Below are 27,010 nucleotides of genomic sequence, written 5' to 3' on the forward strand. Positions count from 1 at the left end.
ATGTGTCCTCACACAAGGGAGCACCCATGTTCAGTCACCTCATTTGCCCTTTCACTTACTGTATCCTCTTCCTACTCAGAGGTCAGGCTCTGAGAAGCCTCTGTTGATGAGTAGTTTGGCATGGTTTGAGTTCCTCAAGGGCAAGAGGGTAACCAGACAGCTGTCACCCCTAATGCCCTTGTTCAGTTTCCTCCCCTTCCCAGCTTGATGCTGGGAAAGCAACTGAATTAGCTGATATCCACACTATCACACCTCCCCACTCATGGACCTACCCATTGGTTTTAGTACTGTACTCCATGCAAAGGTACATTGGGAACCTCTGTGGATGGGTAAGATGGAGGGCTCTGGGCCTCCTCCTACTTCAACCAGAGCAGCTCCTCTTTAATCTGTTTTATATATATTAAAGTTCTCCGTAAGTGTTTGGGGAAAAAGTGTTTTGCCACTTAAAAAGAAGGTTGAAAATCACTGGTCTTTTGCATTGTGTGCAGTGCTCGCCTAGAGGCCTTCTCAGACCACAGTGGGAAGCTTCAGCTCCCTCTCCAAGAGATTATTGACTGGCTCAGCCAGAAAGATGAGGAATTGTCAGCTCAGCTGCCCCTGCAAGGGGATGTGGCTCTGGTGCAACAGGAGAAGGAGACACATGCGGTAGGTTTGAACTATGGAGGCTGTGGCGTGTCACCTCTCAGCTGGGAAGGGAGCTTTTCTGCAGTGTTCTGACAAATGAGCACCTAACCTCTGCTTAGACATCTGAAGTAACAGGAGGCTGGATACAGTTTTACTGGGTTTTGGATAGCCTGCTACCAGAGTAAGTCAAACCTTTTCTCCCTGGCCCTTTCATCAAATACTGACCTCTCTTAAAATCCTGCCCTGATTTTCAGTGGGGACATGGAAAAATGAACATAATATAATGTTAAGTGAAAAAAAAAACATAGGATACAAAACTATATACAGGTGGATCTCAGTTGCACAAAAACAAATATAGACGTGTGTACATGTATACACACATACGAAAACATAAGAATGAACTATATCACAAAGCCCCCAATGGTCAACTCTAGGTGATGAAATTAAAGTTCTTTTTAATTTTTCTTCTTCATGCTTTTCTGAAGTTTCTAAGATTTCTGTGACATATGTTACCTCTAATAATCAGAAATTAACAACAGATATTTCTTAAAAATGAATACAGAATTCAGTAGGAGAAATAATTATGTGACATGGTAGAGGTGTTAGCTAAGACTACAATGGCAATCACATTGCGATATAAATGTACCAAATCAATATGTTGTATATCTTAAACTTACACAATCTTCTATGTCAATTATATACCAATTTAAAAAGTGGAAACAGAATGGAATACAGTACAGCAAAAAAATAAACTATAACTGAATGCCACAGCATGGATTACTCTTAAAAACAGTATGTTTAGTGAAAAAAAGCCAGGTAAAAAAAGAGTACATACTGCATAATACCATTTATGCAAAGTGTTCAAAAATGGGCAAGACTAATCAGTGGTATTACAAGTCAGGATACTGGTTACCTAAGGGGAAGGGGTGATATAGTGACCAGAAGGGGCCCTTGAGTATACCTGCTGGGATGCTGGTGGAGTTCTGTTTCTTGATCTCAGTGCTGGTTACAGACATGGAATTACTTTATGGAAATTCACCGAGCTGTACACTTTTGATTTGTGTACGCTTCTCTATATTTCGACAAAAATTTTAATTAAAATTATGATATAAATCCTGCCTGTCTGGTTTTGATTTCTCTAAAGCCTCTTACTGGGGAATTTCTGGGTCTTCCAGAGAACCAAGATTTTCAACACCAAATCCTTACATTTCTCTCTACCTTGTGGCATATACAGACCCATTTCTTACTAAATAGATCTCCTTATGTCAGAGTCACTCTTCTGCTTATAGAGAGGACTGCAGCTCTTTATGTCTGGGTAGCCCAAAGATGCATGATAATGCTAAAGGATCAAGTTGCACTAAGGAGAAGAAAGGTTGTCAATTGCAGAATAGAATTTGAAGCAGTTGAAAGACTTTACTTCCCTGTTGACCATGTTGCTAAACTTCATAGGCCTTTATGGAAGATGTCAAGTCTCGGGGCCCTTATATCTACTCTGTTCTGGAGTCAGCTCAGGCCTTCCTGTCCCAGCACCCATTTGAGGAATTAGAGGAGCCTCATTCTGAGAGCAAAGGTGGGTAGTCTTCCTCTCTTTTACCTTCTTCTTGAACTGCTAAACACCTTCCTTCCTTCCTTCCCCAAACTCAGTTTCTCAGCTATTATCTAGGAGAATAATTTTCTCTTAAGAGTCCAAAGTTGGGAAGGAGCAAGGTTCACACTGCAAGAAAAAGCAAAGAGAACAAAAGAAAAAAAGAAAGAAAAAGAAAAAAGAAAAAGCAAAGAGAACAGAACCTGGAGCAGGGAAAACCAATGGGTGGCCCAAAGCTGTATGTGACTATGTGGAGCATCATGTGTGGCGTTCTAATGAGACATAAAAAAGAAAAAACAAAAGACTCAAATGCATTGAGCTGACTGTGAATAAAAGTAGTAGTATGTCCTTTAAAAACGTACTCCTTTAAAGAAAAATAAAATAAAATAAAATAAAATAAAATAAAAAGTGTACTCCTTTATTCCAACATAGAGAGACATGCAGTGATGTTCTAATCAATGAGACAATAAAAAATCTTTTTTAAATCTAAAAAGTTAGGTGATGACATTTCAGGAGAAAATTTATTGTGGGTCTTTATTGTGGTGACTTCTGGCCCCTTTCCTCAGTAGAGTAGGCCACTCTTGGTCTAGGTTCAAATATGGGAGCAGGGTGGGATTCTTGGGGTAGCCCAGCAAGCCCTCTTCTCCAGAAGGAGTTCTCAACCTTTCAAGACTGGCTATGAATAGCCTGGAAGGATCCGTTGTTAACTGAGCTCTTTGTTAAAGCTGTTGACTCTCTCCATTTACTTCCAGCCCCTCAGTAGGAGGCTATTAGTCAATTTACTATCCAATGGGCCTCAGATAGGACAAGTTCAAAAGAGAGCAGGATAGTTCCAATTAACCTGGAGTTTTGGGGGTTTGAATCTACTTCTGAAGGGAGTTCCAGGGGAGGATGAAGAAACCTACAATTTAGGAGCCTAGATAGAAAAGCTGGGAAAGTTCTGCTAACCTCTCCTAGGCATAAAATACTTCCCTTCTTTGGATGGAAGTGGGCAGCAGACACTAATGCAAAATGGCATTCCAGGGTCATGTGCATAGGACTCTGGATGATTTGCCTCACTGTGCCTCTTAAAATATTTTACTCACTGGGGTGCCTGGATGGCTCAGTCGGTTGAGCGTCCAACTTCAGCTCAGGTCATGATCTCACACTCCGTGAGTTTGAGCCCTGTGTCGGGCTCTGTGCTGACAGCTCAGAGCCTGGAGCCCGCTTCAGATTCTGTGTCTCCCTCTCTCTCTTCCCCTCCCCGGCTCATGCTCTGTCTCTGTCTCAAAAATAAATAAAAACATTTTTAAAAGATTAAAAAAATAAAATATTTTACTCACTGTTTACCTTGCCCATTTTTTTAAGAATATGAAGAAATCCTCTTAGCAGGTGGAAAGTAACAACATGGTCTCTTGACTGTGGTGTTGGATCCATGAACCTACATGTGTGATAAATCGCATAGAACTAAATATACACATAGGGGCACATGAACATTTTACAGAGGTATATCTTTGCCTCTGTCTTTTCCATGGCTGCCCCTGCCAGGTTGGCCTGACCTGGCTTCCTGCTTGCTCTTACAGATACTTCTCCCAGACAGCGGATCCAGAACCTTAGCCGCTTTGTGTGGAAGCAGGCAACGGTGGCCAGTGAACTATGGGAGAAGCTGACAGCCCGCTGTGTCGACCAGCACCGCCACATTGAGCACACTCTGGAGCAGCTGTTGGAGATCCAAGGGGCAATGGAGGAATTAAGCAATACTCTGACCCAGGCTGAGGGAGTCCGAGCCACTTGGGAGCCCATTGGGGATCTCTTCATTGATTCACTCCCTGAGCACATCCAGGCTCTTAAGGTATACAGGCCCCCTAACCTGGCTAAAGTCCACCCTGAAACCTGACACTCCTCCCAGACCATGTCCCTGCTACTGAAGCTTCATTGTTGTCCCAGGTTGTAACTGAGCCTTTTCCAGTTTATGTGCTGGATTTTGGGGCTGGTTTAGCTGGAGTCTCCTCTGTCCTTTTACTGTCTTCTCTTTCCCTGGTGTTTTCTGAGAGTAAAAAATGAAGAGGATAAGGACAGTGGCCCCCCTCACCTTCATCCAAATGGCCTAATAGCAAGCACCTGGATCGTGCTATTGAAACAAAAGTCTGGGTGAAGAAGGAGGAGTTGAGATGAATGACTAATGGTTCTTCTTACCTACTTTCTCTTTGCTGTGGGACTTGGGTCCTGGTTCTATAGCTATTCAAAGAAGAATTCTCCCCTATGAAAGATGGAGTGAAATTGGTGAATGATCTGGCCCATCAACTTGCCATTTCTGATGTACACTTGTCAATGGAGAATTCCCGCGCCCTGGAGCAGATCAATGTTCGGTGGAAACAGCTACAGGTAGAAGAGAAGCCTGGAGTGAGCCAATGGAAAGAGCTTTGATATAACTAGGCTTGGGAGAATCTTCTTCTGGCCAAAAGAAAGTGAAGGGGCATTAAAGTGGGATGGGACCTCCATGGGGAAAGAATAGTAGAGCATTTGGGGCCAGGGAACAGTCTTCTCAACCTCTAAGCTGCAGGACGTAATTGAAATGAAGATTTGAGAGGGGCCTGTGTAAATGTGGGCATTTAGGGTCAGATAAGAAGTGACTGTGGCCTGTAATTAAGAATGCTCTTCTCTGACCCTTGGGAGTGATGTGGAAGCACTAGGAGTTAGGTGATCATGGAAGGATCTAGAGCCAGAGACGAGTTAGCCTGTGAAGGACTTCACAAAGATTTCTGGAGGTGCCTGGAAATCTCACACTAAATATCTGGAATGAATTCACTCTGCCTCTTTCCATAGGTGTCAGTTGGTGAGAGGCTTAAGCAGCTCCAGGATGCCCACCGGGACTTTGGGCCTGGGTCACAGCATTTCCTCTCCTGTACGTGAGACAAACTAGACTTCACTTAGCAGAACCGCAGATACCTTACAAGAGAGTCTACTCATGTCCCTTGGGGGTCTGGTAGGAGCCCAATATATCTTGGCATCCAAGAAGCAGTAAGGATAAAGCAGTGCAGTATAGTGGAAGAAAGGACAGGGTCTCAAATCAGAGAGACCTGGATCTGAGCCACTGCTCCTTGACTTAATAGCTGTGCAAGCCTGAAGAAAATAGCTTAACCTTTCTGAACATCAATTTTCCCATATGAAAAAAGAAGAGAAAATATTACCTAACTCATAGGGTTATGGGAATATTAAATAACTTGAAATTTTCAACAATATTTATTGAGGACCTAATGTGGGCCAGGTAGTGTTCCAGGCACTGGAGCTACATCAGTGAGAACAAAACAGACAAGTCTTTAGACTTATAGAGCTTCTACACTAGTAAGGGAAGCCAGAATATAAAACAAATAAGTAAAATCTATATAAGGTAAATTGGTGACAAGTGCTGTGGGAAAAAACATAAAGCAGGGAAGGCATGAAAAGGCAGTGCTGGACTTAATGAGGGAGGCATTGCAATTTTGAATAGGGTAGTCAGGAAAGGCTTCACTGAGAGCTCTCGGAACAGAAACCTCAAGGAGACAAGGGAATGAGCCATGGGGATAATTGGGGGAAGAGCACACCAGGCACAGGGAACAGCAACTTCAAGGACCTCAAGGCAGGGCATGCCTGAGGAACAGGAAGGAGGCAGGTGTAGAAGTAATATGGAGAGGAGAAAGCGGGAGATCAAAAAGGGTAGCAGGAGGCCAGAGCACCGAAGGCCTGTAGGCTATGGTAGGAACTTGGGATTTTACTCTGAATGGAATTGAGAACCTTTGGAGGGGTTTGAGCAGAAGGGCGACATTGTAATAATCCAGGTGAGGGATTATGGTGACCCAGGTCAGGGTGGTAGCAGTGGAGATGGTGAGGATATACAGATGTGAAAATTAGATATGTACACAAAGCATTTGGCAAAGTATCTGGCTCATAGTAGGAACTCAATAAATGTTAATGGCAGTTAGAACTATTGCTATTAAATAATCACTGGCATGCGGCTATACCTATAGAGGGCTCTTGTATCCAGGGAAACTGCAGTGAGGAGGTTTGCCAGGTGACTTAGACTCTCAAACATCTGGAAGATAAAGACATGGAGCAGAGAAGGGCATCCTTTTCCAGAATTCCTCACCAGAGAGAAATGGGCAATACCATTCCCCATTGTCCCATAGGACTGAGAAGCTTGGCCTTTTGGGGGAAAGTTTTTGAGTCCCATGAGGAAAGTAGTCCACTTCATATCTCTAGCAGCACTGCAGCTGAATGGATAGAAATGGCAGGCTGACCAGGGAAGAGATCATCAAGGTGGCTGAGGCCAGATATTCCTCTTCATGCCCTTGCCACATCATTGACACATGAGGGTATCGGTGACAATTTCTTCTTCCCTTGCCCTAACATCAGCGAGAGAAGTACGTTTATTAGTCTTGCCCCACCTTCAGGGGCTATTAAGAGCCGGTAATGCAAGTCAGACATCCCTGTTTTGGACTTAACCACCTAGTTGGGAGGATAGAGCAGGGGAGTCAACAGGAGCCTAAAAAGTATTAGTGGCCAACTTCTTTCTCTTTCTCTTCTTTACCAGCCTCTGTGCAGGTTCCCTGGGAAAGAGCAATTTCACCCAATAAAGTTCCCTACTACATCAAGTGAGTGACCATCTGAATTAGAAGTGGGTCATTCACCTGCCCACCCTCCTCCCTTGCCTATCCTTTTTTTTCTCCCTGTCGCTGTTACTCCTTATCTGTTGGGATTCCTCCATCCAGTCCAGTTTTTCCTCCTACTCATCTCAAGAGCTCAAGATTCTGCCTGGGGAAGGGTGCTTTGGGATATTAATGGTCCACCCTCGGATCCTGAAGTTCCTTGCATCCAAACTATCACTGAGTGAAGCGCATATGTGTGTGGGGAGGGTGGGGGGTGGTGTGGACCCCGGTATTATTGATGCTTTTGTTTGTAGCCACCAGGCTCAGACCACTTGCTGGGACCATCCCAAGATGACTGAGTTATACCAAACCCTGGGTAAGAATTCAGAGTTCCTGTATAGGGTGGAGATCTATCTAGCTGCCTTTTTCCTGTAAGAACAGAAGGGAATTCCATTCAACAAACAGATGGGGGTAGAAGGTAGCACCTTGTCATTTACCCAGTGGCCTTTCTTCCTTTCCCCTCTGCACCTCCCTCAACTGGAGGCTCTACATTCCTCCTAGACCATTTTACCATCACATTAGGAAATTATTCTTACAGACCTGCTTTGAAAGACACTGTCCAGGCTATGATGAATATGACTTCCGTGTGCCTTAGTTTTGGCTACTAAGAGATTCACCATTAAGGTTGCAAATTTTATCCATGCTGATGCATGTGAATATAGCTCATTCACTTTCTTTGCTGTAGAGTGTTCCATTTTATATACAACAGCTTCTTCATCCAGTCTACTGTTGATGGACTTTTGGATTGTCTATAGTTTGGAACTAGTAAGGACAGTGCTGCTAACCTCTTGTACATGTCTTCTGGTGCACATGTGCACGTTTTTCAGTCTAAAGGTCTAACATCATTTCAGTGTGTTGTGAACAGACTAGGAAATTTGAAAGTGCAACAGATCCTTTGCAAGAATCATATTCAATATTAATTTTGTTATGTTTTTACTTTATCAAAAATCTAGTAAGGTATTATCTCCTGAAATATTGTGATTCAGTTATTTATACATGCACACTAGGGTGCACATATTGGACGGTGATATCAAATGAATGTCTTACTGTGTATCTTGGTCAATAAATGCTTGAAAATCACTGCTCTAGGATATGTAGCCAGATGTGTTGTGGGATATGTGAATGTTCAATTTTACTAGGTACTGCCAAGTTGTTTTCTGAGGTGGTTGTATCAGTTTATACTTCCACCAGCAGGTCCTTATTTATCCACATCTTTTCTAACACTTTCTGTTTCTTTTTTTTTTTTTTTTTTGCCAATCAAGTGGGTGTAATATGGTATCTTGTGGTTTTAATTTGCATTTCCCTGATCTGAGTGTGCCTCTTTCCATTCTTTGTAGCTGATCTGAACAACATTAAGTTCTCAGCTTACCGCACTGCCATGAAGCTACGCAGAGTCCAGAAGGCGCTGCGTTGTAAGTTTCCCATCTCACTTCCCCGCAGCCTTCACCCTACTCCCACTCTTCCTCATCTGCTAGCTGTTTTCCACTTTGATTCCACCTTGGCCAGGGTTGTTGATTGGCTTGTCTCCAAAAGCTGGAGTATGCTGGTTGTGGGCACCTGCTCTTTCCAGGGGCTTTCCATTGTTTCCAAGCCCCAGACTTGTTTCTAAATTAACCCATAACTATCCTCCTCCTTGTCCCTTCCCTGCCCAACATGGATAATCAAGCAACTGTTTTGTGGCAGGAAGTAGTCCAGCCCAAGGTTTGGAGCCATCAGGGGCTTGTGTTCTTTTGCCATCTTGGAGTTGGTTATTGAATGTAGCAGAACTATTGAAGCAAGTGCCAGTGGTTAGGGGACAATGTGGCTATAGATAAAATGTGCTTTCTGGCCTTTCTTAGGAAGACTATCCATTCAGTCTTCCTGGCCCAGGCATGTCTGACTAGGCTGGTTCCATCATTCCAGATAATAGAAAGTCCTCTTGAGGCATGTCACATTTACCCAGACATACCTGAGCCTTCATAACTGGTATCTAGGTTCTCAGAACAAGGTTCATGAACAAACCTGTTTGCTGTTGAAATGTGTGTAAAGACAGAGAAATGTAAAATGAGATTTGACTCCTTGGGAGTTAATACAACAAAGGAGGTGAATTTATTCACATCCTACCATCTTCTTGAAACTGATGCCAAAGAACATATGGGTATATACACGTTTGGGGTTAATTTCCAGGGCCTTTCACTGCCATCCCCCTCTTCAGGATGAGGATCTTGGTGAAGGACAATCTTGTATCATACTTATAAATGGATGGTCTGGAGATTCAGTCAAATTTGGTGATGCCAGTGGTGTTATCTTCTCATGTAATCCTAGGAGTTCTACTTTTGGCTACTCTCCCTCTCTTTTCCTTCCCAGTGGACCTGGTAACTTTAACCACAGCCCTGGAGATCTTCAATGAGCATGATCTGCAGGCCAGTGAGCAAGTGATGGATGTGGTAGAGGTCATTCACTGCCTGACGGCCTTATATGAACGGCTGGAGGAGGAAAGAGGCATCCTGGTCAATGTGCCACTCTGTGTGGACATGAGCCTCAACTGGCTCCTCAATGTTTTTGATAGGTAAGGGCCTGTACCCCCCCCCCCCCAGAAGCCTCCAGGATGAAATCCAATGGGATATCTGAAGTGGGCATTGTGAGAAGGGGTCACTCCCACAGTGGACTTGGACTTAGCTCAACTTGGGGCATGGTTGGCACAGAGCCCTGCTGGGATAAAGTCTGTCAGAGAAATTAATGCCAAGATGTTAACCCTTTACATATATTCATGTTCTCAGTCTCTTCTCTTAAACCTAGTGGTCGCAGTGGAAAGATGCGGGCGTTGTCCTTTAAGACCGGCATTGCATGCCTGTGTGGCACTGAAGTAAAGGAAAAATTGCAATGTGAGTACAACTCCAAAGTCTGAAGTGGAGTTGGGTGGAGGGAGAGGCGTGATAGGAGGAGGAAGGGTGAAAATAAGCAGAAGGTAGGTCTTATGACTCAGAGCACTACTCAGGCTACATTCTAACGGTGGTCCATGCTAATGCAAAAACCCACAACAGTCAAAGGCTAAGATGGGTCTAAGACCTGTTATTATTTCCAGTGTTACTCCAAGGATTTTGACTTCTTCTGACCTAATATAATTAGTTGACTAAGCTCTGAGCTGGCTTCCTGGGGTATCCAAGGGCCTGACTTCCTAGTGCTATTTTCCTGTGGCCTATCAGGCTCAGCCCTCCCATAGTCTGAATCTCAAGCCATGTCACACATTCTACTAGAGACGCCCCATGTGATTACATGGGCAGGGCACAAAAATCCCCAGTATCTGGTAGGTGAATAGTATGCATTTCTGTAGTTTTTAATCTCTCTGGTTTATACTACCTTTGCTTTCCCCTCCATCCTCCATCTTCTGTATGGCTTTTTGTACTTTTCTGCAGCAGCAGTGTTAGTTGTCAAGTGCTTAATGTGTGTTGACCATTGTGCTAAATGTGGTGAGTACAAGGTCCAATCAGACATGGTCCCTGCCTTAGGTTGTTGACAGTCCAGAGGAGGAGATAGAAGTACACAGAAAGCATTTTTGAAAGTGTTAATTAGAATAATCTGAATGGCAAAGGATATGTGCTATATCAGATCACAGAAGATGGATGACAGTGGCCTGGGAAAACTTTAAAGAGAAGGAGACATAGCAAAGCATGTTCATAGCAATGATATTATTTATTTCTCCCAATATTCCTTTGAGAAGGAATGGATACTAATTATTTCTTCTCAATTTTCAAGTGAGGAAACTGCAGCATAAAGAGGTTCATGACTTATCCAAGGTCTTACAAGCTAGCCAGTAATGGACCCAGAACTAAAATCCAGGCCATATGCCTTCCACTTCTGAGTATTTTCTAAGCCATTGGTGATGTATGAGACAGACAAGAACCGCTGAAGGAGCTTTGCTAAGATTGCGGTAGCATGGGGGTAGTTCTCACAGGGCAGATATAGCCCATGTTCGAATATAAGTACCATAGTCTATTGCACACATTAGACTATGTTCTATTAGACCATAGTCAATTAGGTGATCATCTCCTATTTGTGGATGATCCATGTCAGTGTTTGTTTCCATTTGTGTGGAGAGTTGAGAGTTTACTGTAGTGTCAGATGACATGAGCTATGTGAACAGGAGGGGACTCATGATCACGCACACCTAAACTCCACACCCCTTCATCTTGCTTCTTGAGAATCTGTTTTCCCAGCAGTGCCATATCTGTGTCTGGCACTGGTCTGACATGCAGCCCGCTCTCTGTCTTCATCTCTCCCTCTCTCCCTCTCTCTCTCTCTCTGATGCTCTCTCTCTCTTTGTGTCTGTCTTGCTTTTTCTCTCTGAACACAGAGATTGCTCTTTTTATAAATCATGGGCTTCTAGAAGATCAGGGATAGATCTTTAGGTATTCCAGTTTCAAAAGTCATTAGCTAAGTCTATGTACTCTTTCCTTGTCTTCCTTTTCTTCTCCTTTTCCTCACACCATTCTCTGGCATTCCTGCATCGGGGTTGGCCATGACTTATGGTGGGGCCAGCAGACCTCTTCAGCCAAGTAGCCAATTCAGGCAGCCAGTGTGACCAGCGCCACCTCGGTGTCCTGCTTCATGAGGCTATTCAGGTGCCCCGTCAGCTGGGGGAAGTGGCAGCCTTTGGGGGCAGCAACGTGGAGCCCAGTGTCCGTAGTTGCTTCCGTTTTGTGAGTATGGGACTGGGTAGGGATGATGAGAGGGAAGGTGGGAGGAAGGGAGGGAGAACTACGAATGAGGCTTTCAATCTGAACTACTCAGATGTAAAGGAGTTTCTTCAGAACAACAAAATAGAGGGTTCTCTGGGCTTCTAAGTCTAGAGTCCTACTGGGAAGAGTGCCAGCTCAACTAGGACAGGGCAGTAGGTAGACACTTCTGTAGAATAGGTCATAGGCCAACCCAGGCCTTGCTGGTTCTCCTGTCCCTGTGAGGAGTACCATTCTAGGAACACTTTGGGCCCCACTCATTTCCATTGGGGTTCTTGTTTCTCTAGAGCACTGGGAAGCCAGTCATTGAAGCTTCACAGTTCCTTGAGTGGGTCAACTTGGAGCCCCAATCCATGGTGTGGTTGGCTGTCCTGCATCGGGTCACCATTGCTGAGCAAGTGAAGCATCAGACCAAGTGCTCTATCTGTAGGCAGTGCCCCATCAAGGGCTTCAGGTAAGGAAAGCAATACCTGCTAGAATGATAATGTTAAATAGGCCATGTTACATATAAAATCATATATTATGAAACAATGTACATATTCCATAATTATATAATTACAGCTAATCTATGGTACGCTGTTATATGTTGTTGCAATCCTTTCTACTACTGAATGTTTAACTTTTTAGAAAATCAGAAATGATGAAATATTTTCTTTTCTTTTAGTTTATATTATGAAGTATTCCAGACTGACAAAAAAATGTATAGAAAAGTAGGGGGTGGGATGGCAAAACAGCACAGAAAGGGAAGTAGTTTGTTCATTGTCTCCCAGGGAATATTAAGTAGACATATAAGATCACCTGTGTACCAAATGATATGCTGGCAAATGGTTCACAACTGACTCCCCAGAAAGCAAAGCAAACAAACAAAAAACAAAACCTAATGTGTAGTATTTGCTAATTTCCATGATGTAAATACTCCCACTGTGGCTGATGTCCAGGTACCCACAAGAGGTTGAGAAGAGATGCATGGTTGTACACTATTTATAGCAGAGATGATAGATTTAAACAACCTCAAGTGCATAGATAATAGGAAAATAATTAGGAGGTGATGGGTTCTGGGTATGTGTTACCTTTGTTTTTAATATCATTTACTTAATTGTGAGTTTAGTAATTTTTTATAATGGTTGTATTTAACAACTGGCTTGGAAAATCCCTGAAATTTTTAACATCCACCACCAAGCTTAAGAAAGAAGGCCTTATTGCAATACATTTGAAGTTTCCCTGGTTACATTCTCCAGGCTTTCATCATAAAATGCTCAATTTTAAAACTTTTTAAAGCCTTAAGGCACTCTCTTTACAACTGCCCTGCTTTCTATAAGCAAATGAGGCACAGACGTGGAATGTGACTTGCCCAGTTTCACCGTTGGTTAGTATAGATCCAGGAATAGACGTTGGATCCTCTTGACTTCTCTAAGTCCAAGCATTTCACCATTGTGCACTACTAGGTCTGGTCTGGGGAGTTCAGCCAGGTTTTGGACCTGGATCTTATGGGCTAGTCAATATTTAGTAATAATAGAGTTATTTTTATAAACAAGTTTTGGAAATAACTTAGCCGACTTGCCCAAGGCTGGTAGAATAAATGGCCTTTGTATTGGAAGTGTAAGTTCTCCAACGTAGGCAGTGGTACCTGTTAGACTGAACCCTTTGGGGCTATTTTTGTTTAGAAAGCTGTTTGAGGGTTGATAGGGGGTGGGGGAGAGGGGAAATGGGCATAGAGGAGGGCACTTGTTGGGATGAACACTGAGTGTTGTATGGAAACCAATTTGACAATAAATTATATTTTAAAAAAAAAGAAAGCTATTTGACATCATGAGCTCTTTACCCCTTCCCACTTGAACCCTTTTAAAAAAGATGGTGAGGCAATGCTATTCCCCACACTTCCTAGGAGTCTGAGCATGTAATTTCATGGAGGTTTGTGGTCTTTAGACTAAGGCTAGTTATCTAGTGAGGATGAAGCCACTGTTATGTATAGGAGGTTGAGTGCATTATGACTCCATGTCCCGCCCCCTTCTAATGTGTGTGTATATATTTGGATGTTAGGGAAATGGGGAGGTCACTATGGTACATTGGATCCTCTGTCTTATCACCTCTCATCTCCCCAAGGTACCGGAGTCTGAAAGAATTTAACGTGGACATCTGCCAGACCTGCTTCTTGACAGGCAGGGCCAGCAAAGGCAACAAGCTGCACTACCCCATCATGGAGTATTACACCCCGGTATGGAGCCTCTGGGCCGGGCAGGAGGGGGAAGCAGTTCTCAGGTTCTAGGCCCTTGATCCACTTTGCCAAGCATGGACTAACTATATTCTGCCACTCACCCAGTTGCACTCTCTCTGTTTCTCTGTCTCTGTCTCTGTCTCTGTCTCTCTCTTTCTCAAAAAAAAAAAAAAAGGCATTCACTATTTTCCTTCAGGGAAAAGTTTCAGGAAAAAATAGAGAGAAAGGAAGTTCCCGGCAACTAGACTTCCATTGCTTACTTTAATTTTTCCTACATAATTTCCCGAATTGCTCTGTCACCTAGTCTTTACCTGCTACTTTGTCATTTCTTCCATACCTTCTAGTCAATACCAAGGTTTGTGCTCAAATTACTCAGTCTCTTGGAGGTTAGAAAGGGTATGTTCTTTACCTGGGTCCCCAGATTCCACTTGGTTTTCATTGGGAACTGTGCCCTTCATTGCCACCTGAGTCCAGGTGGGTCAGCATTCCTGAACTCCACTCATAGAATTTCTCCTGTGCTGTATTCAGGACGCACAGCTCCGTGCTTAGCTCCCTGAGCTAACTCTACTCCCCAAACTCCTTTATCCCTTTCTGCCCCATGGATACTCCTGAAGTCCCAAGTATATTGCCATCTCCCCCCACTTCTTTCTCCCACCCTACCACCCCAGTTTTCAACCTGTTTCCCCAGAATCCATCCCTGTAAATCACCATCTTTTCTCCATATTCTGTTGGCACAGAAACATGTGTGACTCAGTGGGAGTGGGGAGCTTGCCCTTTATTTTTATTTTATTATCACTTGAAAATAAACATTATAGGTTTGCACCCTAAGTCAGGCTCTGTGCTGACAGCTCAGAGCCTGGAGCCTGCTTTGGATTCTGTGTCTCTGTCTCTCTCTGCCCCTTCTCCGCTTATGCTCTTTCAAAAATAAATAAACATTAAAAAAATAAAAATACCCTCAAAAAAAAAAAGAAAATAAACATTATAAAAATCATGCATGGAAAACTAGATGGAGATGAGAGACTGAGAATGCTGTACCTCCTGCATTAACAAATATATACTTACTGTAAAAGAGTCCAATAATATAGAGGTGTATAAAATATAAAAGTCCCCCTCTCTCCTCAGCCTTGCTCCCACTTCTCCAGTCCAACTTCCCAGAGGCAACCAGTGTTCACAGTTTCGCATTGTACCCTTCTCGACATTTTTCTGGGAGTGGGGCTAAGATTAGATTACCAGTCATGTTCCCTGCTCTAGGGGAGCACCTTCGAAGCCATTAGGGTGAGTCCCTCTGCCCTGTCTCCCCCTAGACCACATCCAGTGAGAACATGAGGGACTTTGCCACAACTTTAAAGAACAAATTCCGCTCAAAGCATTATTTCAGCAAACACCCTCAGCGAGGTTATCTGCCTGTGCAATCAGTGCTGGAGGCTGACTACAGTGAAACGTGAGTACCAGTGGGTGGGCACAGGCTGCAGGCCTTGCTGAGCTGGGGATGTGCTGTGTAGGGGCTGAGTCCCACATGGGCTAGAGGAATGTTCCAAGGCAAACCTGACTAGTAACAAGGAAGTTCAGCTTGTGCCTGACAGGAATCTGGCCTGAGAAATAGATTAGAATCCAGTCTCTGTATCCTGTTCCCATCAACTCTTTCCCATCTCCCTAATTTGGTGGTAGGGGGTGGGGAGGGTTGTTGTAAGGTAACAGACTGCTCAGCTACCCATTCTTTGGCTGCCTGAGTCTGCTGCTTTCTTCTAGGCTGGCTTCTTCCCCGATGTTGCCACACGCTGACACACACTCCCGCATTGAGCATTTTGCCAGCAGGTACCACTGGGTTTGGAGGAGGGAGATTTTCAAGAGTCTAAGGGGGATGGGGTTTTCAGTCAGGGCAAAGAGAATGGAGTCAAGACCAGAGGGACGTGCATAGTGGGGTATGTGGCAGCCAATGATGCCCAACACTTAAGGGCAGTTGGGGCAGCCATCAAAGCTAATGATCCCACTGTGGGATTAGAGTCTTGAGATGAAAACAGTCCCCACATCCTGCTTTCCCTTCTGTTCCTGCTCTTTCTTCCCAGGCTTGCTGAGATGGAAAGTCAAAATTGTTCCTTCTTTAATGACAGCCTGTCCCCGGATGACAGCATGTAAGTTTTCACAGCTGCTTATTTTCCAGGAATAATTTTCTTTGGGATCCCCCTGCCACAATTTGGGAAGGATATATCCTCAAGATGGTTGGGGGAGTATGGTGGCTAGGGTCCTAGAAGCCCCAAGGAAGGAAAGCTGCTTTCTGGGCACAGTATTTGGTAATAGAAGCTCTCTATTGATGGATTTGCCATCTGCCCAGGTCCCTTCCTCTTGTAAGCTCCCATCTTTCTATGCCTAGTTTTGAAGGAAGAAGAATATGCCCTCATTTAAAGTTGCAGAAATGAATCATTATCCTATGCTCAAGATGCCAAAGCCCCATCTAGTGCCACATCCTGGGGAGACATCAGGGACTTAACTGAAGTGTGACTTGAGAGATTCCCTGGTGCTATAGGTCAGAGAAGGGGCCCTTTATTCCTAGGGAGATTCCTGTCATGTTCAGGAGGCTTAGAAGCTGCTGGCCCTGATTGGGACTTAGGCAGTGAGCCCCTGGGTGGGTGAGGAAGCAAAGGAGGATACGGTCAGGGAACAGCACAGAATGGGAAATGATTTGCTCATTGTTTCCCAGGGAGCTTTAGGTAGAACCCAGAAGCCCCAGCATCCTGAAAACCCTCTCTCTTATACCCTCAACCATGACCTCTGCCATCTTATTTTTTCATCCCTCTTAAACCTGAATATATAGCCTTTCCCTTTCTATGTGACTTAGAAGTGAATCTTCCAGCATATGTATCCTGAGGCCTGAGCTGGAAGCTGAGAACTCATGCCCTGTGATGTTTCTTGGTTCAATGCCTGGCCACCTCCTTTTCCTCTCCCCACACCCATGCAGAGATGAGGACCAGTACCTGCTGCGGCACTCCAGCCCCATTACAGACCGGGAGACAGCCTTTGGACAGCAGGTTCCATGCAGCATGGCCACAGAAAGCAAGGGGGAGCTAGAGAAGATCCTGGCACACTTAGAGGATGAGAACCGGTGGGTATGGTGATGGCACAGATCTGTGTGGGTTTGAGAGTCAAACAGCTTGAATTTGAGTCTTGATGCTTCCACATCCTAGCTATGTGGCCTTAAACGAGTTACTTATATTGTGATCCTCCATTTCTTCATCTATAAAATAGGGATGATGATAATAGTATCTACCTCCTAGGGTCACTTGTAGAATTTCAAAGGAAATCAGGCATATAAATGTGTTAGCCAGTACCTGGATTATCATAAGGTTCAGTAAATGCTAGCTATTATAATAATTAATTGAATCCTTTGAACTCAACCCAAATATTTTCAAGTACTCAGTAGATGCAAGCAGAGAGAATGCAAACACAGAGAATTACAGAAGACAGTATTCATGTCTCTGCCCTCAAGGAATCTTCAGTGTTAGAAATGGAAAGAGGTACTTATCACTTACTGAAAGTAATAAAACAAGAGGAGAGTGGCACTGCATGTAGTGTTTGAAGACTGGCAGAGGGAAGGTGAAGATTACAAGGATGACACTGATGTCCATAAAGTACGGGTGGCAGTAGGGGTCTGAGGAGGGTCCAAGCCACTTTGGGGGAATTCAGTAGAACCCAAAGAATTCCTCAGAACAGTGTTTCTCAAACATTAGTGTGCATACAAGTCACTTGGGGAATTGGGTAAAATGCAGATTTTAATTCACAGGTCTGGGGTGGGGCCAGAGTTCTACATTTTTAACCAGTTCCCAGGGAGGGGTGAATGCCCATGCTGCTGGCTCACAGACTACTTGGAGTGGCAAGTCCTCAGAACAGGACTGGTGTGCCAAATCTTCATTATTGGTTCAAGACAAGATAAGTAGAGAATAAGCTTTTAGAAACTTGTATAGCAATTTGACACTGCCATGTCATCCAAGCACATAATTAGTGGACTTTTCATTGAATAAGGTATAGACCCATTTGAGTGTTGTTGAACTTGTGTGGCGTGTCATGTGTGGCATGAGCTATGTACTAGCCATACGCATTTGGACCACTCATTGGTTCACAGTGATTTGAAAACCACCCCCCACCCCCGCCCCAGGATTTTGTTACAGATAGTTTGAGAAGCACTGTATTAGATCAGCAGTGGCCTGGCCCTGGAAAACATTGGTGAGGGAATGGTTCTGTTGCAAAAGTAATGTCCCCTAAAGTAGACCATCTCTTTGGAACCTGTTTCTTGATGACTCAACATGGGTGTTCAAAGTGGGCCAAAAAGGCGGGTAGTGGAGAGAAGAGGCAAGATGGGTGGTCTTTTGTTTACATCTTCCACTGGAATCTAAAAATCTACAAATGGAGTAGGTGAGTCAGTGGCCCTAATGCCTCATTTATTTGCAGACTGTGTTTCTGTCTGATTTTAAGGTCAGAATTAATCCCTGAAACAGCACATCAAAGCCCTAAGACATTTGTTATATGAAATGTCAGCTCCCTCTGCTCCAAGGCCCAAGGATGGCAGAGTAAATGACATATGTGCTGGAGAAGAAATGGATATGGCTGTTCAACCAAGAACACAGCTAGGGTGGGGGTGGGGGTGAGAGAGCAAAGGGGTTGCTCACACTGAGGTATGAGCAGACATCTGGGACCTGGACAGTCAATACTTTGTTAGGGCCATAGGTCTTAACTCCTCTGTCCTTGGCAGGATTCTCCAGGGAGAGCTGAGGCGCCTGAAGTGGCAGCATGAGGAGGCTGCCGAGGCGCCCACCCTGGCCGAGGGCTCTGCCGAGGTAGCACAGGACCACCACAATGAGGAGCTTCTGGCTGAGGCCCGGATCCTTCGGCAGCACAAGAGCCGCCTGGAGACACGCATGCAGATCCTTGAGGACCACAACAAGCAACTAGAGTCTCAGCTGCAGCGCTTAAGGGATCTGCTCCTGCAGGTGAGGCTGAAGCCTGAGAAAGGACCAGAGCAGCCCCCGAGGGGAGGAGAGGTGGAGAGCACAGCAAAGGGGTGGAAAGAAAGAGCTCCTTGGCAGTGGCTGTTGGATGACTTTCTAAAGAGAACTGGGCTGACAATTAGGAAAGGTGGAGGAAGGAAGGGGCTGGTATGTCTCATTGCTTGGCCAATTCTGGGTGCTCACTTCTCCAATGACACATTTGAATCTGGTATTGAAAGAACAAAGTTCAAAGAATCATCTGAAACCTTGATTTTGCTACTATGATGTTTTCTAGAAAGAAGCAGGTTTGAACGGCCAAGAAAAAGTTTTTCTGGGAAGGGATCTCTTTGTTAATGTTTGTCCCTTTCCTCTTTGAGAAGTAGTATATGTGATATAGTGAAGCTATGGAGTCAGACAGCCCGGGGTTTGAATGTGACTCTGCCAATCATTGCCTGTCAGGTGTTAAGAGTGACTTACCCTCACTTATCCCCAGTTCCCTCATCTGTAAAACAGGGATAATAATATATCAACTTCATGGAATTGTGAGCATGTAATGAGACAGTGAATTTAAAGAATTTAGCACGATGCCAGGAATAGTAAATACTTTGTAAATGTTACTTATCACAGCTGACCTTTAAACAACACAGGTTTGAGCTATGTGGGTCCACTTATACGTGGATTTTTTTTTACAGTACAGTAAGTGTATGCTCCCTTCCTTATGACTTTCTTTTTTTTCTTATGACTTTCTTAATAACATTTTTATTTTCTTTAGCTGACTTTATTGTGAGAATATAATATATAATACATATATATAACAGTTCACTATGTTATCAGTAAGTCTTCTGGTTAGCAGTAGGCTATTAGGAGTTAGGTTTTGGAGAGAATCCAAAGTTATATATGGATTTTTAACTGCACACAGGGGGGTTTGGTGCCCGTAACCCCTACATTGTTCAAGGGTAAACTGTATTGTCACTCTATGTACCAATACCACCCCATGCTTCTTCCCCAGATCCTCCAAGGGATAGCCTCTAGATGAATTCCTGGAGGTCTTAACGTATGATATTATATCACAAACAGAGGATCGGGTGTACAACTCTATATTTTCAGAGAGAACTGGATTTTAAATAGCTTAGTTATAGCCAAGATGACAGCAAGAGACCTTTAGGTGCAATGCCATCCTTATACAAACTGGGAACCTTTGACACATGTTGTCAAAGGAAGAAGGTAACTGGTAACTAAATATTCTAAGAAGTTTCTTAAAAGGAAGAGCCACTGTTTGGGGCACTACCAAAAATTCTTAAAGTCCAAGGGCAAAGAGATGGGCATGAGGTCTCCCTTCTAAGCTCAGGAGTCTGTTAAAGTAAGGTCAGGAAAACAAAGCCATTTAAGTCATGCCTTACCTCTTGCTAGCCACCCACCGAACCAGATGGCAATGGCTCTGCAGGCTCGTCCCTAGCTTCCTCTCCACAGCAGTCAGAAGGCAGTCACCCCCAGGAGAAGGGACAGACTACTCCAGATACTGAGGCAGCAGGTAAGTTCCTCCGGCTCCTCCCAGCCCCTTCTATGGCTTCATCCTGGCCCAGATCTTCCCAAGGCTCTGCTAGGGCTGGGACTGATTTCTCCTCATGGCTTTGAGCTTAGCTTCGGGGATGATGGGCTTATTGATGGATTCATTTGTTTGCTTATTCTACACATGTATATTGAGCACCTTCTATGTACTAGGCATTGTGTTGGAACAACACAAATGCTGTAGGTTTGTCCTTCAGCTGGCCACATCCCACCTCAGCCCCTTGTCCTCATCAAGGAATCTCTAGTTCTCTTCCCAAATCTTTCTTTTCCAACATAGATGATGTGGGGTCAAAGAGCCAAGATGTCAGCCTGTGCTTAGAAGACATCATGGAGAAGCTCCGCCATGCCTTCCCCAGTGTGCGAAGCTCTGATGTGACTGCCAACACCCTGCTGGCCTCTTGATGGAGCCAGTTCCCCATCCTATAATCCACAGTCTTCTGGTTCTTTCTGGTCAAAGTCTTCCTTCAGCCTTCACCCAACATTTCCAGTCCCTACCAGGCCCACATTCCTCATCCAGAGTTATTTGGGGTCTGGGCAGCAGCAGGGATCCACTAGTATGTGAAGTGGATGTGTGAGGACTGGGGGAGGAAGACACATGATTCCTCCAATTATAGAAATGTGCCCTTTAATCCACAAGTTTGAGATTAGTCCCTTAAGTATGTCTCTGTTGCGGTCCCGGCAGATGACACTTGGAAGCCATTCAGATGGGGACAGAGAAGCTGCCTTACAGAGCTAAGCAGTGCCCATCAGCCCCTTTCCCTTCTCCATGGAATTATGGAGATAAGGAAACCCAATGACTCCAGGGTTCCAGCATTATGAACCCACAGGAGTTAGTCCTACGCTCTGGCCCAGCTCAGGGAGGCAAAAGAGTATCTCTGAGACTTCCCCCTACCCCCAAAAAAGTGCCCATGAAAATGTCTGGGCAGCATGTGGCATACTATAGTTTGACGGCATATCTCTAGTCATCCTGATGCTACCTAGATGTCGTTTCCCCCTAGAATATCTGCAGTTCCTTCTGCCTCAGGCCCTGGCAGGCTTTCCTCAATGAGGGGGAACAATTCGTTCTGATTCCTACTTACACTTTACATTTGGAAGCATTAAAGAAATACTTAGGGCTTTGGTTTTTTCCCCAATCATCCTCTTTCCTGAAGGCTTCAGCATCCTGAGACACCAGCTGAGTTGCTCTAGGAACCAGCTGAAGCCACCCTTGGCTCTTCTGGGTCTGCCCTCAGAGCCCTGGGGTAGAGGCAGCAGCTTGCTCAGCAAGCAAGTCTTGCTCTACTTGGGTGAGGAAGGGGAAGCCACTCACCAGCCTGGAGGAGTGTGACTGCCCAACACTCTTGCAGGCTGTGACCCTTCTTTCTTTTAGGCTGAATCAGATGAAGTGGCTCACTGTCCCTAGCTAATCATAAGGCAGATACAAGTGGCAACCTTAAATAGTGGCCTCTTCCTAGGAGCTACTGGCCACACATCAGGAAGCTGGCCACGTTCCACCCAGACAACAGCAAGGCCTTCCTTTGCATAAAACTGTTCTTTCTAACTCTGGAAGGTGAATCCAATCCTCAAAGGAAACTAACTCTTCCTAGGCTACATATACCATAATCCTTTTATCCAGAAACTGTTCGAAGTAGATAGTGGGGTTGGGGGGAGGGGGGTAATGGGCTTGGAAAATTTGAACAGTCAAAGCCCACTTAGGCAGTTTTCTATCAAAAGAAGCTTTATAACCTAGAGCCCCGCAATTGACTTAATTTGCCTAAGTTTATATACATATATATCTATCCTGCATACCTACTGTATATCAGTACTCCCCTGGCCTTGCTCACACATTAAATTCTAATACCTCTCAAAGTATTAATGTTCTGCCTTGCTCTTTGTTAGCCCCAGCCTCTGGTTGGACTGATAGATGCATCCTGGCTGCCCCCACCAGGATGTCTCTCCATTCATGTCTGGGGTAAGCTATCCTTAAGACCAAAGCCAACAGAAGCCTGTGGCCACAGTGGAATCTAACGGGAAGAGTCACTCTGTTCTCTTCACTCATTCAAAATTTCGTTCCCTTGACACCTGGGCCTTGGATGAATTTTCCTGGGCTCCCCTAAACAATGGTTCAGGTGCCAAAATAGAGCAAATGTGAGTCCTACTCATCGCATGCAAACAAGAAGGAACAGATGGGCCTTTATTGACCTTTGCCAGGCTTTGACTCAGAGAATACCCTCCAGCCCCTTCCAGGTCATAAGTCTGGCTCAGGGACTCAAAGAAAGCAGCAGTTGCCACCAAGGTCAGGAGGGTGTGAGATAGTTGGGGTGCTCTGTTATAATAAAGCAGTAGGCCAGTGGGTAGAGCTTCTGGGAGGTTAGATTTATCTGCTGCAGGGGAAGGAGGGCAGCAGCTTTGATCCAGAAGCCTAAGATTACCTCCTTCTAGAATTTACAGGGAGCACTAAGCCACAGGTCCAGGGCTAACCGCATCTGCCTTAGTGCCCATGAAGTCTCTGAATGGGAGGCCTGGGTATTTGGATGTATGGTGAACAGGTTGTGGGTGGGCAACAAACACAGGGCATGGGCATCTGTCCATGGGAAGGAGGCTGTATTTGTAGGGGCATAGTTTGTAGGCAGGAATGGGGGAGAAGACATTTGCTATAGGTCAGGGAGCACAGGGTCTTTGAGGCATATCCTGCCTAAGGCTTAAGAGGGCAGATGTTATGAAACAATCTTTGACCGGGAAAGTCTTAGAAAATCCTTCCCATAACCCCCACCTCACCCAAGAGATCTTGGGCTGCCAAGGGCCTGTGGCAACCGTGGTGGGCTAGGCATAGTAGAGAAGATGTAGATCTTGCTATGTAGGATTTGTGCTGTACGTGGACCGACGCAGCAGGTTGAATTCTCACTAATGGGGTCACTGACACTGTGTGTGTGGTCCTGTGTGTACCTTAATGCCTGAGGTGAGTGTATCACTCAAGGGTCCAGTGACAGTCACTGCAGCATGTGTGGGCAGTTTGCCCTCAGTGAGGTAAATGGATCCTTGGGCACGGTGAATCCAAATTAGGGTGAGATTTACTGAGATGTGTTGTATGTTGTTAAGCATCTATCATGTATCATGTCTCCTAGAGGTATCTTTTTTGTGTGATGCTGCATAATTTATGGCCCTGTACTGGAGGAATAGTAAAGGGGGAGTTTTCTGGGTAGGCAGCCTAAGGAAAGCCTCTGACTTGTGAGAAGGAACATGAGTGTTTGCTGGGGTTGTTGTCAAGTAGTATCAGGGAACAGTTAGGACTGATAGGCGATTTATTCTCGACAGGATTTGGCAGAGGCCAAAAAGCTGTTATGAAGGTGCCTCTGCTCAAATTGAGAGCAGAGCAGGGTCATGTTGACTGGGAACTTGTTAAAAAAGGCTGACTGGCTGCAGAACATCAAGCTGTTTGTTGGATGGTTCCCTAAAGAGGGCCCTACCCAGGAGGATACATGCCCTCCCCTCCAGAATGGCAAGGCTGAAATCAAGGCTCTCAAGTGCCCATTTCTATCAAGGCCCAAACTTTAAAAATATTTCTCTGTAGAGAAACCTGTTTGAGTTTCTCATACTCCAGGAACTGGGCTGGCAGGCCACAGTAATGAGAAACCCTGACGTCAGGCAGAGGCCAATGCTGGGAGATAGACGTTTTCCCTCCAGGTTAATTTTGAGGAATACCCATGCTGCCTGAGGTGTGTGTTTGGAATCTGGGCTCCATGTCCAGCTTCATGCTAGAACATTCCTGGAACACACATTCTCAATGGCCAACTTGAGGCCTCTGAGACCGTTTCAGGCCAAGAATCTCATTAAAGTTCCGCTTGCATAGGTGACAGCTAGCCAAGAAAGTAAGCTACCTTAAGGTGAACAGTCCTGGGAGAGAAACTGGGGGGCCCTACCCCTGGGCTGTGGAGACTGAGCTGCTCAGCTGGGAAGCTCAATCTCTGGGCCTCCCTGCCAAAATCTGGCCCTGGGAACAAAGGAATACTTCAGCTCTTTCTTACTCTTTTAACACCAACGGCTGTGGGAGAGGGAAAGGCTCAAGGCCAGGAATCAGCTCCCAGCCTCCATCTCATCCCACAGCGGCTGCATTTGCGGGCATGGGGGGATAGGTGGCTGCTGAATGTCCTTGCTGTCTCCAGGGCAGTATTGGGTCCCAGAGTGGAGCTTGCTATGCTGTTTGCTGGCTGCAACAACTGGTCTCAGGAATGGAAGTTCGGGAAGGGATTCGGGGCAGGGGGGAGGTGGCCAGTGTGGCACACAGGTCTAGAAATGGGACAAAGTGGGTGGGGCTGGGAACAAATTGGTTAACTTTGCCACTCACTGTGGTGCTTTTCCCCTTTCCCTTGAATTCTGCTTTGAAAAGAATAAATTTGTATTTGTTTACTTTGGTTCTTCTGGTTATACTCTGACTCTTGGGTGTGGGAAGAGAGGGTGGGCCAAGAAGCCACAGGGATACTGCAAAACATGGGCTAGCAGATGAGTTCAACACCTGCTGGACAAAACAAAAACCAACCCACCTGCACTAGCCCCATCCACTACTGTTACCTGGATTGGTTACCTCTCAAGATCCTATACAAATTAGCCAGTTATCCCCTCATGGGACGAGCTTTCTATACCAATGGTTCTTAAGTAACCATCCTCATCAATCTGAGGGAGTTTTCACCAGCCTGAAGCAATGTGAGAAAAACCAGGACAATGCAGTGACTTTCCATAAAGATACATTTACTCAATTTAAAGGTCTATATTTTATTATCGGCATATAATTTTTTGGAGTGTGAAAATGTCCCTGTAACTGGGGCAAAGAAACTATGGCAGTTTTTTTTTAATGCCATTTTTCTAGCAAAATAAGACCCTGGGAGTCCCTCTTCCCCAACACCAATTTTTCTTTTCTCACCAATCTATAACACCACTGTCCAATAGAAATATAATGAGAGCCACATACACAATTTTCTAGCAGCCATATTTAAAAAATAAACAGGTGAATGGGGAGCTTGGGTGGCTCAGTCGGTTGGGCATCTCACTTCGGCTCAGGTCATGATCTCGCTGCTCATGGGTTCAAGCCCCACAATGGGCTCTGTACTGACAGCTCAGAGCCTGGAGCCTGCTTCGGATACTGTGTCTCCCTCTCTCTCTGCCCCTCCCCCACTTGCATTTTCTCTCTCTCTCTCTCTCTCTCAAAAATAAACATTAAAATTTTTTTTAAATACATAAAAATGAAAAAATAAACAGGTGAGGAGCACATGGGTGGCCCAGTCAGTTAAGCATCTGACTTCTCAGGTCATGATCTTGTTCATGAGTTCGAGCCCCACATCGGGCTCTCTGCTGTCAGCATGGAACCTGCTTCCGATCCTGTCCTCCCCCTCTCTGCCCCTCCCCCACTCTCTCTCAAAACATAAACTTAAAAAATATATCAAATAAACAGGTGATATTAACTTTAACATTTAACCCAGTATATCCAAAACATCATTTCAACATGAAATCAGTATACAATGAGATATTTTATATTCCTTTTTTTAAATTTTTTTTAACGTTTTTATTTTTGGGACAGAGACAGAGCATGAACGGGGTAGGGGCACAGAGAGAGGGAGACACAGAATCGGAAACAGGCTCCAGGCTCCGAGCCATCAGCCCAGAGCCTGATGCGGGGCTCGAACTCACGGACCGCGAGATCATGACCTGGCTGAAGTCGGACGCTCAACTGACTGCGCCACCCAGGCGCCCCTATATTCCTTTTTTTAAACTAAGTCTTAGAAATTGTCAAACAGGCTGACAGATTCAGCTGGAAAGAAACAAGAGACCCACACAGATCCAGACAATTTACTACTCATAGAAGCCAAAGCAAGATCAGCAATGGTATCACCTCCTTGCATCCCTTGTTCCACAGGTTGCCACTGAAACAAAAGGGGCCCAAGGACATGCAACATGGATAGTGGGACATCCTATTTTTATGGCCTCCAGCTGTACACTTTGGGGGTGGTACGGCAGGCAGAAAGTCCTATGCTTAACCTAAATGAGGGAGGCAGATGAGGAACTGCCTCCCAGAAGCCTCCCTCGAGACAGGGAGGTGAGAAATGGTCTTGTAGTGACTTCTCATGAGACTGCCTATCTTCCCATGTTTCTGGAGGATCACAGGGCATTCTGCCAAGGCCTGGGTCAGCCTGCAGTTGAGCCTGCCTACATGGCCTATGCTAATAGTACAAGGTCAGCAGGGCACCAGTTACCCTACAGAAACCCAGTGTGTATTTTACACTTACTGCACATCTCAGCTCGAGCTAACAAAATGTCAAGTGCTCAAAACCCACATGTGGCTAGTTGATACCATATTGGACAGCACAGGTCTGTAATATATAAAATTTAAAATCACTGGGCTGTAGAAAAAGAAAACTTCATGAGGTATCACTGTGTGTGTGTGTGTGTGTGTGTGTTAGGGTGAGGTGGGGAGTCAGGGTGGCAGTAAGCCTTGGGTGACTGGAGGGCAGTGGGGAAGCAGTTACCCTGGGTTACAATGAGATGTGGCAGCAGAGGGAATGCAAGGCCACTGCAGACGCACGGACTCACCCTTGCCCCTTCCTGTTGTCTTCCCTTCCATCCTGTCTCTCAGCAGAGTTCTGGCTGCTCTTGGGCTGTAGTATTGGATAGAGGCTGAACTAGGGCTC

At 45.1% G+C, this 27,010-nt stretch overlaps 1 protein-coding gene across 1 annotated transcript in view; it reads left to right on the forward strand.

Moving 5' to 3' along the window:
* DRP2 (dystrophin related protein 2) overlaps positions 1-22,167 on the forward strand; it is a 39,344-nt gene extending 17,177 nt beyond the window's left edge. Inside the window, exons 4-23 of the mRNA XM_047843906.1 lie at positions 489-645; positions 2,074-2,194; positions 3,772-4,040; positions 4,427-4,573; positions 5,015-5,093; positions 6,759-6,819; positions 7,128-7,189; positions 8,211-8,285; positions 9,220-9,421; positions 9,652-9,737; positions 11,395-11,552; positions 11,876-12,042; positions 13,692-13,803; positions 15,108-15,244; positions 15,553-15,618; positions 15,870-15,935; positions 16,760-16,903; positions 18,548-18,785; positions 20,193-20,313; positions 20,629-22,167. Of these exons, the coding sequence (XP_047699862.1) occupies positions 489-645; positions 2,074-2,194; positions 3,772-4,040; positions 4,427-4,573; positions 5,015-5,093; positions 6,759-6,819; positions 7,128-7,189; positions 8,211-8,285; positions 9,220-9,421; positions 9,652-9,737; positions 11,395-11,552; positions 11,876-12,042; positions 13,692-13,803; positions 15,108-15,244; positions 15,553-15,618; positions 15,870-15,935; positions 16,760-16,903; positions 18,548-18,785; positions 20,193-20,313; positions 20,629-20,753 (2,593 nt within the window). The 3' untranslated portion in view covers positions 20,754-22,167. The remainder of the gene's footprint in view (positions 1-488; positions 646-2,073; positions 2,195-3,771; positions 4,041-4,426; positions 4,574-5,014; positions 5,094-6,758; positions 6,820-7,127; positions 7,190-8,210; positions 8,286-9,219; positions 9,422-9,651; positions 9,738-11,394; positions 11,553-11,875; positions 12,043-13,691; positions 13,804-15,107; positions 15,245-15,552; positions 15,619-15,869; positions 15,936-16,759; positions 16,904-18,547; positions 18,786-20,192; positions 20,314-20,628) is intronic.
* The last annotated feature ends 4,843 nt before the right edge of the window (positions 22,168-27,010 follow it).

This window comes from Prionailurus viverrinus, chromosome X, assembly GCF_022837055.1.
Source record: "Prionailurus viverrinus isolate Anna chromosome X, UM_Priviv_1.0, whole genome shotgun sequence".
NCBI classification, from domain to species: domain Eukaryota; kingdom Metazoa; phylum Chordata; class Mammalia; order Carnivora; family Felidae; genus Prionailurus; species Prionailurus viverrinus.